Source organism: Triturus cristatus, chromosome 6 (assembly GCF_964204655.1).
Source record: "Triturus cristatus chromosome 6, aTriCri1.1, whole genome shotgun sequence".
Classification (NCBI taxonomy): domain Eukaryota; kingdom Metazoa; phylum Chordata; class Amphibia; order Caudata; family Salamandridae; genus Triturus; species Triturus cristatus.
This window is the reverse complement of record NC_140589.1, coordinates 776,402,258-776,419,967: the sequence shown is the minus strand read 5'-3', so window position 1 is coordinate 776,419,967 and position 17,710 is coordinate 776,402,258. Positions and strand designations below refer to the sequence as shown.

The 17,710-nt window shown below is 43.7% G+C and overlaps 1 protein-coding gene across 1 annotated transcript in view; it reads right to left on the bottom strand.

Annotated features, from left to right (window-relative positions):
• Positions 1 to 616: 616 nt before the first annotated feature.
• LOC146817856 (amine sulfotransferase-like) overlaps positions 617 to 17,710 on the bottom strand; it is a 462,478-nt gene continuing 445,384 nt past the window's right edge. The window contains exon 7 of the mRNA XM_085611339.1: positions 617 to 933. Within this exon, the coding sequence (XP_085467465.1) occupies positions 812 to 933 (122 nt within the window). The 3' untranslated portion in view covers positions 617 to 811. The remainder of the gene's footprint in view (positions 934 to 17,710) is intronic.

Genomic DNA, 17,710 nt, shown 5'->3' with positions numbered 1-17,710 from the left:
GATGGACGTTGTGCATGGTTCCTCATTGCCAGCTTGTCATTTGCTTTTTCTACTTTCACCTTGCTCAGTTAGACCAAAACGTGAAGCAACGTCTAGTGGATGCCCACAAGCAGTGCCTTTTATGAAAGGAAATGCAGGGGACTGACGTTTTTCGAAGAGACCACCGTCACAGTTGAAGAAGGCAGCAGTTTCGGCACACAATTACTGTCTCGACGGTTCGTCCTACCTCTTTCTCGTCTTGTCTCTTTCTTTCAACACCTTATACTTCCTATCCCACAATTTCACTTCATCGTGTTCTTTTTAGTCACTGCACTCTCTCTTTGTTATTTTTATCCTATCTTTCTCTTCCTACCTCTTTCTCTCTTTTATGCCTAGTGAAAAAAATAAGTCCTGGTCCCCAAAATGAGTGTCGAGGCCCTGCAACCACGGCACACCACCACAGCGCCAACAAGAATTAAACGCATTTTCAATTAGCCTTCGAATCTTTCTTAGACACGCATTGACCATCTCAGCGGTAATTGTGGAACAGCTTTTTCGGAGATGTTGTTCTGAGCAGGTTGAGTGGTAAAAGGGCACCCCGTTTTTAAGCAGATCACACAAAAGAAATATCAAACCATTTATTGTCTAAGCCACACTTTATTTTCAGTTTAAACCGATTGTTCACATTTCACCACACATTTTGCCATCAAGGCCACATTATCTATATTTCTTGGATACATCAATCAAATCACACAACGATTTCAGGGGTGCAGATTGCGATTCAAACATCCAGTTTGGACAATGTATTTTACTTATACTGTCAGTGGTCTCCTTAGTTGTCTTTAATTTCCCAGATAAATTTGATTGGCACATCTTTCATCTTTTCTTGAAATATTTTGTCAAACTTTTCGTTTTGAGCCACAGTCATGACGTTTTTCCAGTCTCCAACGGTGCCTGTTGAGACAAAGAGCAGAGTGGGATTTTCAGGGTTTGCAAGAACTCTGATGAGAGACATAGATGACTGCTCTGGAATGAGGAACATTTTTTGAAGGCTACCACTGTGCCTCATTGTCATTGACTGCACTGCAGTCAACAGTGGCCTTTACATACACCTTTTGATCTGTAGAACGATATGAAGCAAAACATTGAGGGGCATATTATCAAGACAGGCGATAAAATTAAAACGGCGATAATGGGCTTGATAATATGCTCTATGGAATTCCAATTGAAGCCCATGTTAGATGTCCTTCACATCTAACATGGACTTCAATTGGAATTCCATAGAGCATATTATCAAGCCAATTATCGCCGTTTTAGCGGCAGTTTTCTGCCACTAAAGCAGCGATAATTGTATCGCCTGTCTTGATAATATGCCCCTGAGCTCGCCGATTGACTGTGATAAATCCAGAGTAACGCTGTAGGCGAGCCACTGATTTGGTAGTAGCGCCTATACAAATATTCTAAACACATTCAAACCAGCTGGCAAACATGCCAGTAGCAGCCTACCACATCCCATCTTTCTTATGAATGGTATTTATCATAACATGCATTGTGACCTGTTCGTTAATAGATATTTGGGGCACTTGATGAATAATACTTGATATGACAGACATGTCCATTGGCAAATAACTGTTTTGTTGCTTAGTAATACCTCACATTTACACCATCGTCAGCTCTGCGATTGCTATTCATATGTTCATTGTTTGCTAGGGATTATTTTGTTGCTGGGTAATACCTCACATTTACACCATCATCAGCTCTGCGATTGCTATTCATATGTTCATTGTTTGCTAGGGATTATTTTGTTGCTGGGTAATACCTCACATTTACACCATCATCAGCTCTGCGATTGCTATTCATATGTTCATTGTTGCTAGGGGATATGTTCATTGTTTGCTAGGGATTATTTTGTTGCTGGGTAATAGCTCACATTTACACCATTATCAGCTCTGCGATTGCTATTCATATGTTCATTGTTTGCTAGGGATTATTTTGTTGCTGGGTAATACCTCACATTTACACCATCATCAGCTCTGCGATTGCTATTCATATGTTCATTGTTTGCTAGGGATTATTTTGTTGCTGGGTAATACCTCACATTTACACCATCATCAGCTCTGCGATTGCTATTCATATGTTCATTGTTTGCTAGGGATTATTTTGTTGCTGGGTAATACCTCACATTTACACCATCATCAGCTCTGCGATTGCTATTCATATGTTCATTGTTTGCTAGGGATTATTTTGTTGCTGGGTAATACCTCACATTTACACCATCATCAGCTCTGCGATTGCTATTCATATGTTCATTGTTTGCTAGGGATTATTTTGTTGCTGAGTAATACCTCACATTTACACCATCGTCAGCTCTGCGATTGCTATTCATATGTTCATTGTTTGCTAGGGATTATTTTGTTGCTGGGTAATACCTCACATTTACACCATCGTCAGCTCTGCGATTGCTATTCATATGTTCATTGTTTGCTAGGGATTATTTTGTTGCTGGGTAATACCTAACATTTACACCATCGTCAGCTCTGCGATTGCTATTCATATGTTCATTGTTTGCTAGGGATTATTTTGTTGCTGGGTAATACCTCACATTTACACCATCATCAGCTCTGCGATTGCTATTCATATGTTCATTGTTTGCTAGGGATTATTTTGTTGCTGGGTAATACCTCACATTTACACCATCGTCAGCTCTGTGATTGCTATTCATATGTTCATTGTTTGCTAGGGATTATTTAACTGTTTTGTTGCTGGGTAATACCTCACATTTACACCATCATCAGCTCTGCGTTTGCTATTCATATGTTCATTGTTTGCTAGGTATTATTTTGCATGACTATGTAGGAAAATCCGACTACATGTACAGCACAGATGACATAAAAATTATCCCCAGCCAACTCAATGTTAGTAATTATATCGACCTCAGAAAGATGACACGCTAGGCGTGCACACTATGGTAGATATCTGCGATATTCAGACCTTTGGTAGATGCTCTGTCAATGAGATACAATTTATTACATAGCAAGGATTCCTTGTATGGCTTTGTAGTATGAAATTATACAGCTTCTATTGTGAAATAATTCCTAAGAAATACTTGCTTTTCACGGTTGTTGATGTTATATAAATCGACTAGAGTTCGGCCACTATATCAATACTTGATTCATCAAAATACAGGTCATCAATCGTTTCAGTTCCACCAATTGGTTAAGGGTATACTATGGTCAACATCTAATTGTGCTCTTACTATATTAGACCAGGCAATAATCAGAATGGATTTTGAAATATCACCCCTTGGTTGTCAGTACCAATAAACTCAATATGCTTGTTTTCCACATTTTGAGGCACAATAGCCTGCACTTGCTTGAATGGTATGTGCTGGGAGAATGCAAAACATATTTTGTGCTGTTAGCAGTATTGTGTTGTGATCTTGTATTTCATTGGCAAATTAGTAAAATGCTTCCACCCTTATTTCAGTCATATCATTCTTCCAGCTTTTTAATGGCAGTGTTATTATCGTCGAAACTAAAATAAATATTGACCCAGCTAAACAGCAAAAAACATTTGGCCTAAGGCACACACATGCAGTAAACATGCAAGATATCCCCTGTGATTCTGTAGCAGGTAGGGCATTAAGATACAGTCTGAGTCTTATGAAGACTCCATGGTTTCCCTGGAAAACGTGTCTTTGCTGAGGAGGGTTAAAATGTACGATGGCAACTTTAGCATGGAGATTTATGTGTAATCGTATACTGAAAACTATACACTTGTGATTAGTAACTGGTTACTTTCACCAGTTTGCTAGCAGTTCAAAAAAGTGCACTCCATTGGGTGTTGCCTGGCCACTAAATATGAATACAAATTATTTGATTTGCCAAGGATAAAAAATAAATGAATATGTAGATGCTTGTTACACTATACACTACGATAGTGGTCGTCACAATCAATGTGTGTGCATTCTTTTTGAAGTTATACACCAGATATGCAAATTTTTAAGATCCACTACTGCATGATCATGGCATTATAGCCTTCAAATAAACTCAACTTAGTTTGTTATTTGAATAGTTGCAAAGTGTTGCTCCACTTTCCCTGCCATATGCCACTTTTGTGGCCTCAAAGACTGAACTAGTTCATTCAGAATGTTATATTGTTGAGCTTTTTTTGGATACTTTCCACCACTGCATGGCTTCATGTCCAATACCATACCTTCCAGATGTAAGTAAATCCAGACTATATCACAAGGACCTCTAGACACTGATGGTCAGAACTTAGTCATTATCGTAATAAAAAAGGTTAATTTACTACATTTTCATACAGGGGCATTGCTAAAGGCTAGGACTTATTTGCAAATACTTATATGTACTTGGGGCTATGACCTCAGTTAATTTGACGGCAACAATTTGCCTCAACTGGAAATGGAGGTATTTGTTTGTTCGACCAAATCATCGACATCTTTAACGGTACCTGATTTATCTCTCACATCTATACAAAAAGACCAAAATAAGATCTGTAATTTCCTGTTAAATACTTTTCTGTGTTGATAATGTAAGTGCTGCAAGAGGATATCCGAGCTTCGAAATAATTTATTAAAGAAACAATTAAGAAAATTGAAATCACATGGTCTTTCTCTTCAGCTGAGTTAATGGTGGTCATCTCAAAAGTGGTGCGATAATGGCTGCTGGGTGCACCATGATATATTGAAAATAAAGTTAGACCACAGAAAGAAGTTGCCTTCTGGTACTGGGAGATCATCAGCATAGAAGGACAACATCTGATAGAGCCATATTGAGTGTGGGACTTACTGGAGCTAGCGACAGAAGACTGGTGGCAAGTATCTCTAAGCTTAAGTTATTCCACAGTAAAGGGAGCTTCCCTAAAGAAGAATCATTTTTTCACTCTCCTCAGACTGTACTGGATGTTCCAAAGATTTGCCAGGTTGGCACAAGAGATACAGAGATATAAGAAATGCAATCAGTCCAAGGTAGATGACATGCGCATATTCGTGGGCTACCTGGGTCTTCTTGCTTACTGGGAGGCTGTAAGCAATACCCGAAGTGAAATCATGGGACAAAAAATTAAGGTAAGCCATGCTCTGATTTGAATGGGGATGTATCCATTTATCGGCATATTACTTAATAAGTGCCAGCAAAGGCTGGTGTTCTACCTGATTTTGTTGGCAAGCAGAGAAACTTTATAAAAAATGGACCTCTATAAATCCCTCGCTAGTCGTTGACTGGGTTAAATCAGTTGATCATGGAAGTCTAATGGATATTGTATGTGACCCTAAAAGTTTGAACAAAATACAGAATGACTTTAGGATGTGGCAACTTATGGTAAAATGCCCAATGATTACACCTTAATGTTGCAGCACTTGGAGCACAGCCTTTCCTTGCGTTGCACCCATGAGCTTCATTTGTAATATAATTCAGTCAGTCAATCCGAACCTGGGAAGGCACAGTATGCACAATCAGAATAGCCTTGATGTTGGAATTAGGATAATAAAGAATTAAAAAAATGTATCTGTGATAGAGAATAAGATATCTGATTTGGAGTAAAGAATATGTGATGTACACCATGTGAAAGGGGAAGTGGACACAACAGATACAGATGTGGCAACACTTAAAACGTGGAATATGTGGAGAATCATAACCACAGGAATAATCTACAAATTCATGGTTTGCATTAGGATTTAGAAGAGAATGACTTTGTAGACTTTTTTTTTATTAACCATACCAAATGTTATGGTCTAATCAGATTTAACTCTCTCTAACTTCAAATATTAAATCATCTTGTCTAGAGGCTGTTTTTGGGATATACCCCAACACTAAAATGCGTTAATATTTTATTCCTGAAATATACTGAGCGTATGAAAGTGGTAATGTCAGATAAACGTAAGCTGCCAATATCCTAGTTTGGCAGAAAACATTAGTTTTCACAACATGTTGCTAAAAATACAGCATCAAAAAGGAAAGTGTTCCATGAGACCTACACTGCAAATGATGAAGGGTAAATATGGGTTTCTGATTCCTTGTTTCTCTATAGTTCCTCATAAAATAATAACTACTACTAAAGATGGCCCAGTTAAACTCACATACCTTTATTTTAAAGTTACACTGGGGAAAATATGAAAGCATCATGATCTACTGTGTATTTAAACCCACATTATTGAATTATAGTTATAAAGTCGAGCAAGTACTGTAGGGTTGCATGCAATTACAAATTCTGATCATACATGGCCTACGACACGAACTGGAGGTGGTTGACACAATAATGTAAAAACAAGTAGTCTCATGATATATTTAACTACCAACAAACGACAACATTGTGAACTATTAACAAGCCCTGTGAAAGAGTAAGTAATGCTAGGGATAGAGTCATTGTTAGAGCGAGTGGAAAATGCTGAGTGGGGAGTCCATCAGGTCTCTCATGCTAGTTTCTCTAAAGCCATACCCCCCATATGTGGGATTAGTTCAGTGTGGCATGTGAGGTTGTTGCAAGGTTTTGTTCTTTGGGAGAGGGGCCTCAGGTGGGTATCTTCTGATCTGGTTTGCATGCCACAGCCTAGCCTTTACTCCCTATTTGTGGCAAATCATATCGAATTTTGCCCAGGGTTCCGCCCAGCCCTCCGGTCTCAGCCCTCTATCTGCTTCTCTTTTCAGTAGTCTACTCTTGCAGCAGCCCATTTTTGAAGCTACGTGAGCCACCTCCAAATCCTGGGTCCATCCGGGGACTTCCAGGCCATTGTTAATAGGCATTTAGGTAGGAGTAATGCTATATCTGCAAATCTAGTCCTGACTGCTGCTGCCTTAGGGCAAGGAATCTAACCCAAGAGGCAGGTCCCAGTTGTCTACTTCATGATCTACTAAGTTATGAAGTTCTTTCACTTATTATTGAGAGAGTTGCTGTTTGTTTGTTGTTCAGGTCACGTGGATTGGTAAGGAAAGATATCCTTTTGTTGCATAACTATTGCATTTAATACCGCCAGAGATATTTTTTCCAAATGAACTGGGATTCATCAAGGAATTAGGTAGAGATTGTGCAATGAATTTTGTCTAAGAAAGGAAAACATTAGTTGTGATAAAAGCTAGCACTGTTCTGGTTAACATTAAGAAATTAGAACATATGTGCTGCATCACAAATTCTAAAAGTGTATTGGAGCACTTGGTGGAAATTGAATTTATTTTAATTAAATTACACTCAGAAATGCTTATGATGAACAAGAGCAGCACATTATGGGGTAAAAAGGAGTAGCTAAATTACTTGCCAGCTATTTGAAAGTCAAGAAATCACACTTTAAAATGGAATGGGGAGCCGCCAACGCCAACACCGCCGCAGCAGAGGAGGGAGGACTGCAAGCCCCAGCATCCACAGCGCCGGGAGGCGCTGCTAGCAGTTTTCCTGCGCCTGGAGGTGCATTTAGCCAGCTCACGGCTCCCGTAGCGTGGGTGCTGCCAACACCAACACTGCCGCAGTAGAGGAGGGGGGAATGCAAGCCCCAGGTTCCACAGCGCCAGGAGGTGCTGCTAGCAGTTTTCCCGTGCCTGGAGGTGCATTTAGCCAGCTCTCAGCTCTTGCAGCATGGTAGTCGCCAACACCGCCACAGCAGAGGAGGAGGGACTGCAAGCCCCAGCATTCACAGCTCCAGGAGGGGCTGCTAGCCGTTTTCCTGCTCCCAGAGATGCATTTAGCCAGCTTGCGGCTCCCGCGGCACAGGACGCACGCAGGTGTGCCCGGGCCGTGCCCAGGCCTAGGGCGGGCCCATCTTGCGCCCGTCAGCAGCAGGAAGAGGCAGAGATGGGCAACCCCCCTGGCTTTGTGACAGGGTGACCCTTCCTGGCTCAACTGACCAAATCAGATACTAGTACTGTCCACCTTATTTTATGTGCAATCCCTTTTAATGGAACTGAAGCTGCTTAGCTAACCCCACCACAGCTTGGTGTCCAGTTACGTCGCTCTTCCTTGCTCAGATGGGAGCAAGGGTTGAGATAGTGCTACAATAGTGGTGTAGAGGTGGAGTGGAGGGTTACCATCAACATATTAAGTTACCAAGGGTATTCGAGGAAGATGGGAAAGAGGAAAAGTCATGATAAGGTTCAGGGCACGGACAACTCTATAAGGAAAAAGAAGTCTCTCGGAGCTATCTGTCATGAGACTATGGACCGAATTGAGTCAATATTAACTGAGTGCCAGAAAATAGCAGATACGGACCCTTTGAACTCTCCTACTCAGGCCAGCAACACTGCTAAGCCAGTTACAAGTATGGATGATGATTTTACAGCCCCCTTGGTAGCTTTGGCTAACATACCACAAGGGGGAAACCCCCCCCAAGTTAATTCCACATATGTTTCAAAAATGCACTAAACAGAATCAAAGGGGTTTGACAAATCGGTCTCCAGAACTGGAACCAGACCTGGATATATCTGTGCAATGTGCAGAGTCAAACGGGTCATCTAGCATAGCCCAAGCTATCCAAATCGAATGCCACAACAGAGTCAATGCCCTTGTTCATGAGGAGGTAGGATGCCCGGGAGTGGGTCCTACGAACCCCGAAGTGCCCTGCAATGCCGCTGAGATACTCGCATTGAAGTCATTGATTGAGTTACTGAGGGATGGGGTGGCTGCCCTTAGAAGAGAGGTCGCCACACTCACTGAGGGGGTACCATACAGGCAGGAGGTGTACCTCCGGTTGGCCTTAGTACCTCCATCAACATCACAATCCACAGTAGAGGATAGGGGCACAGAGCCTCATTCCCAGGGGATTGCTGAGTCACCTAATAAAGCCACCACTCATAGTACCCCCCACTGCACTCTATACCACCACAGAGACAGCTCTAGGAATCATCATCTAAATTTCACAGGTGCACAGGTATCTAAAAACACACAGCCAGGAGTTGTTCGTGCTAGGGCTCGCCCTAAGAATACAGACAGAGATGAGGTGACTGTAGATGAAGGCCCCACCCCTAGGCCGATGGGTTGGGAAAAGCAGGAGATAGGGTCAGTAAGGGATGGTATTTATATGAAGCAGAGTGATCAGGAGGCCCAAAACGTGATTTACCTCACTGAAGTGCCTAAACTCACCCGTGTTGGGTCCGAAGATCAAGAATCATTGAGAAATAAAGTCATCCATTGGCTGAGATCCACTTGCCATTGCTATTCGATAATCAGAGATGACATTAAATATGCAGGAAGACTCACCTTACCTGGGGTTAATAGGGACATGATCAAATTTAGGTTTTTTGACAAGGATATGGTCATTGGTCTGTTGGCAATAGATTCCCGTACAATTCACCCAGTTAACACCTCCATTTCTATCAGGTACAGGCGCCCATCAATGTTGGAGCGAGTGCCTCATAGATTTAATGGGTAAGGAGCCTCCACATGTTCTTGCGGACCAAGGAATGGCCTAAGGTGACTAAAATCAGGTGAAAGAACCTTAGGGAACCCAGGGTCCTAGTTGAAATTGCCCCCATCAGAAATGTTCACATCTAGAAGCTTAGTGCACAACATTGAGTATTATTCCGGGCCTCTGACAGACAATGGAACTAGTAGTTTAGTCCCCAACGGTGGCACAGCTATTGGCAGGGCATCAGTTTCTTTTGTTGACTAGCCCCTGATTGCCCATGAAATCGGTGGTATTGCCCCTAACACCACAACAGAAGGTGGGACTTCTGCCTCTTCTGTTCTAAGGATCATTTTATGGAATGTGGCTGGGATCTTTAAATTGAAATCAGACCCAGACTGGTGTAGTTTTGTGGACAACTTTGAAGTTATCCTGTTTCAGGAAACTTGGAGTTTGTTCACGCCTTTCAGAAATGTTTTTTTTTGCTTATAGCATTGAAGCTAACAGGAAAGATCAGGGTGGACCCTCAGGGGGCCTTGCGGTATGGATAAAAAATGCACTGGGGTTCAAAGCTAAGCTCCTTTATGTAGATTCACAGGACATTTTAGCCCTTGAGCTGATCCTGTTTGGTGGTTGGAGGGTCGGAATTTTTAATGTTTATAATAGAGTGGACCGTGCATTGGAGGAAAAAAACACGATCCAGATTCCAGACCTTTCCACCACAGAAATGTGGGTAAAATGAGTTTTTTTTACAATTGTTTAGGTTTGCAATGGATTCTGGGTAACAGAACCTGGTGGGAGGCAGTCAACCCACCACATCCTGGATTCCCCTGGGTGTCTAGTTTTCAAAAATGTATAGGTTTGCTAGGTTTCCCTAGGTGCCGGCAGAGCTAGGGTGCAAAAACTACAGCTAAGCACTTTGCCAAAAAAGGGTAAATTTTCACTGCGAAATTGAGGTGTGTCCACGTTGCGTTTTGCGCAGTTTCCTGTCGCGGGCACTAGGTCGACCCACACAAGTGAGGTACCATTTTTCTAGGGAGACTTTGGGTAACGTGGAGTCGGTGGAAAATTGTGGATCCACGTGGATTCTAGAACTTTCCACCACATAAATGTGGAGAAAATGTGTTTTTTTGACAATTTCTTTGATTTGCAAGGGATTCTGGGTAACAGAAACTGGTGGGAGGCAGTCAAGTCTCCCCATTCCTGTATTCCCCTGGGTGTCTAGTTTTCAAAAATGTATAGGTTTGCTAGTTTTCCCTAGGTGCCGGCAGAGCTAGGTTTGAAAACAACAGCTAGGCACTTTGCCAAAAAAGGGTCATTTTTCACTGCGAAAGTGAGGTGTGACCACGTTGCGTTTTGCGCCGGTCCCTGTCGCGGGCACTAGGCCGACCCACACAAATGAGGTACCATTTTTCTCGTAACACTTTGGGGTATGCAGAGTGGTTGGAAATTTGTGGACCCACGCAGATTCCAGAACTTTCCACCACAGAAGTGTGGGGAAAATGTGGTTTTTTGGACAATTTTATAGGTTTGCAAGGGATTCTGGGTAACAGAACCTGGTGGGAGGCAGTCAAGTCTCCCCATCCTGGATTCCCCTGGGTGTCTAGTTTTCAAAAAGATATAGGTTTGCTAGGATTCACCAGGTGCCGGCAGAGCTAAGGTATAAAAACTACAGCTAGGCACTTTGCCAAAAAAGCGTAATTTTTCCCTGCGAAATTGAGCTGTGACCACTTTGCATTTTCCGCCTTTTCCTGTCGCGGGCACTAGGGCGACACACACAAGTGAGGTACCATTTCTCTCGTAAGACTTTGTGGAACGCGTGGTGGGTGGAAATTTGTGGATGCACGCAGATTCCAGAACTTTCCACCACAGAAATGTGGGGAAAATGTGGTTTTTGGAAAATTTTTTAGGTTTGCAATGGATTCTGGGTAACAGAACCTGGTGGGAGGCAGTCAACCCACCACATCCTGGATTCCCCTGGGTGTCTAGTTTTCAAAAAGATATAGGTTTGCTAGGATTCACCAGGTGCCGGCAGAGCTAAGGTGTAAAAACTACAGCTAGGCACTTTGCCAAAAAAGTGTAATTTTTCCCTGCGAAATTGAGCTGTGACCACTTTGCATTTTCCGCCTTTTCCTGTCGCGGGCACTAGGGCGACACACACAAGTGAGGTACCATTTCTCTCGTAAGACTTTGTGGAACGCGTGGTGGGTGGAAATTTGTGGATGCACGCAGATTCCAGAACTTTCCACCACAGAAATGTGGGGAAAATGTGGTTTTTGGAAAATTTATTAGGTTTGCAATGGATTCTGGGTAACAGAACCTGGTGGGAGGCAGTCAACCCACCACATCCTGGATTCCCCTGGGTGTCTAGTTTTCAAAAATGTATAGGTTTGCTAGGTTTCCCTAGGTGCCGGCAGAGCTAGGGTGCAAAAACTACAGCTAAGAACTTTGCCAAAAAAGGGTAATTTTTCACTGCGAAATTGAGGTGTGTCCACGTTGAGTTTTGCGCAGTTTCCTGTCGCGGGCACTAGACCGACCCACACAAGTGAGGTACCATTTTTCTTGGAAGACTTTGGGGAACGCGGGGTGGGTGGAAATTTGTGGATCCACACAGATTCCAGACCTTTCCACCACGGAAATGTGGGTAAAATGAGTTTTTTTTACTATTGTTTAGGTTTGCAATGGATTCTGGGTAACAGAACCTGGTGGGAGGCAGTCAACCCACCACATCCTGGATTCCCCTGGGTGTCTATTTTTCAAAAATTTATAGTTTTGCTAGGTTTTCCTAGGTGCTGGCAGAGCTAGGGTGCAAAAATTACAGCTAAGCACTTTGCCAAAAAGGGGTAATTTTTCACTGCGAAATTGAGGTGTGTCCACGTTGCGTTTTGCGCAGTTTCCTGTCGCGGTCACTAGACCGACCCACACAAGTGAGGTACCATTTTTCTTGGAAGACTTTGGGGAACGCGGGGTGGGTGGAAATTTGTGGATCCACGCAGATTCCAGACCTTTCCACCACGGAAATGTGTGGAAATGATTTTTTTTACAATTGTTTAGGTTTGCAAGGGATTCTGGGTAACATAACCTGGTGGGAGGCAGTCAAGTCACCCCATCCTGGATTCCCCTGGGTGTCTAGTTTTTAAAAATGTATAGGATTGCTAGGTTTACCTACGTACCGGCAGAGCTAGGGTTAAAAAACTACAGCTAGGCACTTTGCCAACAAAGGGTCATTTTTCACTGCGAAATTGAGGTGTGACTACGTTGCGTTTTGCGCCATTTCCTGTCGTGGGCACTAGCTCGACACACACAAGTGAGGTGCTATTTTTCTCGGAAGACTTTGGGTAATGCGGGGTGGGTGGAAAATTGTGGATCCACGTGGATTCTAGAACTTTCCACCACATAAATGTGGGGAAAATGTGGTTTTTTTGACAATTTCTTTGATTTGCAAGGGATTTCGGTTAACAGAACCTGGTGGGAGGCAGTCAAGTCTCCCCATCCTGGATTCCCCTGGGTGTCTAGGTTTCAAAAATGTATAGGTTTGCTAGGTTTCCCTAGGTGCCGGCAGAGCTAGCGTTTGAAAACTACAGCTAGGCACTTTGCCAAAAAAGGGTCATTTTTCACTGCGAAAGTGAGGTGTGACCACGTTGCGTTTTGCGCCGGTCCCTGTCGCGGGCACTAGGCCGACCCACACAAATGAGGTACCATTTTTCTCATAACACTTTGGGGAACGCGGAGTGTTTGGAAATTTGTGGATCCACGCAGATTCCAGAACTTTCCACCGCAGAAGTGTGGGGAAAATGTGTTTTTTTGGACAATTTTTTAGGTTTGCAAGGGATTCTGGGTAACAGAACCTGGTGGGAAGCAGTCAAGTCTCCCCATCCTGGATTCCCCTGGGTGTCTAGTTTTCAAAAATGTATAGCTTTGCTAGGTTTCCCTAGGTACCGGCAGAGCTAGGTTTTGAAAACAACAGCTAGGCACTTTGCCAAAAAAGGGTCATTTTTTCCTGCGAAATTGAGCTGTGACCACTTTGCGTTTTCCGCCTTTTCCTGTCCCGGGCACTAGGCCTACACACACAAGTGAGGTACCATTTCTCTCGTAAGACTTTGGGGAACGCGGGGTGGGTGGAAATTTGTGGATGCACGCAGATTCCAGAACTTTCCACCACAGAAATATGGGGAAAATGTGTTTTTTGGACAATTCTTTAGGTTTGCAATGGATTCTTGGTAACAGAACCTGGTGGGAGGCAGTCAACCCACCACATCCTGGATTCCCCTGGGTGTCTAGTTTTCAAAAATGTATAGGTTTGCTAGGTTTCCCTAGGTGCCGGCAGAGCTAGGGTGCAAAAACTACAGCTAAGCACTTTGCCAAAAAAGGGTAATTTTTCACTGCGAAATTGAGGTGTGTCCACGTTGCGTTTTGCGCAGTTTCCTGTCGCGGGCACTAGACCGACCCACACAAGTGAGGTACCATTTTTCTTGGAAGACTTTGGGAAACACGGGGTGGGTGGAAATTTGTGGATCCATGCAGATTCCAGACCTTTCCACCACGGAAATGTGGGTAAAATTAGTTTTTTTTACAAATGTTTAGGTTTGCAAGGGATTTTGGGTAACATAACCTGGTGGGAGGCAGTCAAGTCACCCCATCCTGGATTCCACTGGGTGTCTAGTTTTTAAAAATGTATAGGATTGCTAGGTTTACCTAGGTGCCGGCAGAGCTAGGGTTAAAAAACTACAGCTAGGCACTTTGCCAAAAAATGGTCATTTTTCACTGCAAAATTGAGGTGTGACTATGTTGCGTTTTGCGCCGTTTCCTGTCGCGGGGACTAGGTCGACCCACACAAGTGAGGTACCATTTTTCTAGGGAGACTTTGGGTAACGGGGGGTCAGTGGAAAATTGTGGATCCACGTGGATTCTAGAACTTTCCACCACATAAATGTGGTGAAAATGTGTTTTTTTGACTATTTCTTTGATTTGCAAGGGATTCTGGGTAACAGAAACTGGTGGGAGGCAGTCAAGTCTCCCCATTCCTGGATTCCCCTGGGTGTCTAGTTTTCAAAAATGTATAGGTTTGCTAGTTTTCCCTAGGTGCCGGCAGAGCTAGGGTTTGAAAACAACAGCTAGGCACTTTGCCAAAAAAGGGTCATTTTTCTCTGCGAAAGTGAGGTGGGACCACGTTGCATTTTGCGCCGATCCCTGTCGCGGGCACTAGGCCGACCCACACAAATGAGGTACCATTTTTCTCGTAGCACTTCGGGGAACGCAGAGTGGTTGGAAATTTATGGATCCACGCAGATTCCAGAACTTTTCACCACAGAAGTGTGGGGAAAATGTGGTTTTTTGAACAATTTTTTAGGTTTGCAAGGGATTCTGGGTAACAGAACCTGGTGGGAGGCAGTCAATTCTCCCCATCCTGGATTCCTCGGGGCGTCTAGTTTTCAAAAAGATATAGGTTTGCTAGGATTACCTAGGTGCCGGCAGAGCTAAGGTAAAAAAACTACAGCTAGGCACTTTGCCAAAAAAGGCTCTTTTTTCCCTGCGAAATTGAGCTGTGACCACTTTGCGTTTTCCGCCTTTTCCTGTTGCGGGCACTAGGCCGACACACACAAATGAGGTACCATTTCTCTCGTAAGACTTTGTGGAACACGTGGTGGGTGGAAATTTGTGGATGCACGCAGATTCCATAACTTTCCACCACAGAAATGTGGGGAAAATGTGGTATTTGGACAATTGTTTAGGTTTGCAATGGATTCTGGGTAACAGAACCTGGTGGGAGGCAGTCAAGTCTCCCCATCCTGGATTTCCATGGGTGTCTAGTTTTCAAAAATGTATAGGTTTGCTAGGTTTCCCTAGGTGCCGGCAGAGCTAGGTTATGAAAACAACAGCTAGGCACTTTGCCAAAAAAGGGTCATTTTTCCATGCGAAATTGAGCTGTGACCACTTTGCGTTTTCTGCCTTTTCCTGTCGCGGGCACTAGGCCGACACACACAAGTGAGGTACCATTATTCTCGTAAGACTTTGGGGAACGCGGGGTGGGTGGAAATTTGTGGATGCACGCAGATTCCAGAACTTTCCACCACAGAAATGTGGGGAAAATGTGGTTTTTGGACAATTTTTTAGGTTTGCAATGGATTCTGGGTAACAGAACCTGGTGGGAGGCAATCAACCCACCACATCCTGGATTCCCCTAGGTGTCTAGTTTTCAAAAATGTATAGGTTTGCAAGGTTTCCCTAGGTGCCGGCAGAGCTAGGGTGCAAAAACTACAGCTAAGCACTTTGCCAAAAAAGGGTAATTTTTCACTGCGAAATTGAGGTGTGTCCACGTTGCGTTTTGCGCAGTTTCCTGTCGCGGGCACTAGACCGACCCACACAAGTGAGGTACCATTTTTCTTGGAAGACTTTGGGGAACGCGCGGTAGGTGGAAATTTGTGGATCCACGCAGATTCCAGACGTTTCCACAACGGAAATGTGGTTAAAATGAGTTTTTTTTACAATTGTTTAGGTTTGCAAGGGATTCTGGGTAACATAACCTGGTGGGAGGCAGTCAAGTCACCCCATCCTAGATTCCCCTGGGTGTCTAGTTTTTAAAAATGTATAGGATTCCTAGCTTTCCCTAGGTGCCAGCAGAGCTAGGGTTAAAAAACTACAGCTATCCACTTTGCCAAAAAAGGGTCATTTTTCACTGCAAAATTGAGGTGTGACTACGTTGCGTTTTGCGCCGTTTCCTGTCGCGGGCACTAGGTCGACCCACACAAGTGAGGTACCATTTTTCTAGGGAGACTTTGGGTAACGTGGAGTCGGTGGAAAATTGTGGATCCACGTGGATTCTAGAACTTTCCACCACATAAATGTGGAGAAAATGTGTTTTTTTGACAATTTCTTTGATTTGCAAGGGATTCTGGGTAACAGAAACTGGTGGGAGGCAGTCAAGTCTCCCCATTCCTGTATTCCCCTAGGTGTCTAGTTTTCAAAAATGTGTAGGTTTGCTAGTTTTCCCTAGGTGCCGGCAGAGCTAGGGTTTGAAAACAACAGCTAGGCACTTTGCCAAAAAAGGGTCATTTTTCACTGCGAAAGTGAGGTGGGACCACGTTGCATTTTGCGCCGATCCCTGTCGCGGGCACTAGGCCGACCCACACAAATGAGGTACCATTTTTCTCGTAGCACTTCAGGGAACGCAGAGTGGTTGGAAATTTATGGATCCACGCAGATTCCAGAACTTTTCACCACAGAAGTGTGGGGAAAATGTGTTTTTTTGCACAATTTTTTAGGTTTGCAAGGGATTCTGGGTAACAGAACCTGGTGGGAGGCAGTCAATTCTCCCCATCCTGGATTCCCCTGGGCGTCTAGTTTTCAAAAAGATATAGGTTTGCTAGGATTACCTAGGTGCCGGCAGAGCTAAGGTAAAAAAACTACAGCTAGGCACTTTGCCAAAAAAGGCTCCTTTTTCCCTGCGAAATTGAGCTGTGACCACTTTGCGTTTTCCGCCTTTTCCTGTTGCGGGCACTAGGCCGACACACACAAATGAGGTACCATTTCTCTCGTAAGACTTTGTGGAACGCGTGGTGGGTGGAAATTTGTGGATGCACGCAGATTCCAGAACTTTCCACCACAGAAATGTGGGGAAAATGTGGTTTTTGGACAATTTTTTAGGTTTGCAATGGATTCTGGGTAACAGAACCTGGTGGGAGGCAATCAACCCACCACATCCTGGATTCCCCTAGGTGTCTAGTTTTCAAAAATGTATAGGTTTGCTAGGTTTCCCTAGGTGCCGGCAGAGCTAGGGTGCAAAAACTACAGCTAAGCACTTTGCCAAAAAAGGGTAATTTTTCACTGCGAAATTGAGGTGTGTCCACGTTGCGTTTTGCGCAGTTTCCTGTCGCGGGCACTAGACCGACCCACACAAGTGAGGTACCATTTTTCTTGGAAGACTTTGGGGAACGCGGGGTGGGTGGAAATTTGTGGATCCACGCAGATTCCAGACGTTTCCACAACGGAAATGTGGTGAAAATGAGTTTTTTTTACAATTGTTTATGTTTGCAAGGGATTCTGGGTAACATAACCTGGTGGGAGGCAGTCAAGTCACCCCATCTTGGATTCCCCTGGGTGTCTAGTTTTTAAAAATGTATAGGATTGCTAGCTTTCCCTAGGTGCCGGCAGAGCTAGGGTTAAAAAACTACAGCTATCCACTTTGCCAAAAAAGGGTCATTTTTCACTGCAAAATTGAGGTGTGACTACGTTGCGTTTTGCGCCGTTTCCTGTCGCGGGCACTAGGTCGAGCCACACATGTGAGGTACCATTTTTCTAGGGAGACTTTGGGTAACGTGGAGTCAGTGGAAAATTGTGGATCCACGTGGATTCTAGAACTTTCCACCACATAAATGTGGGGAA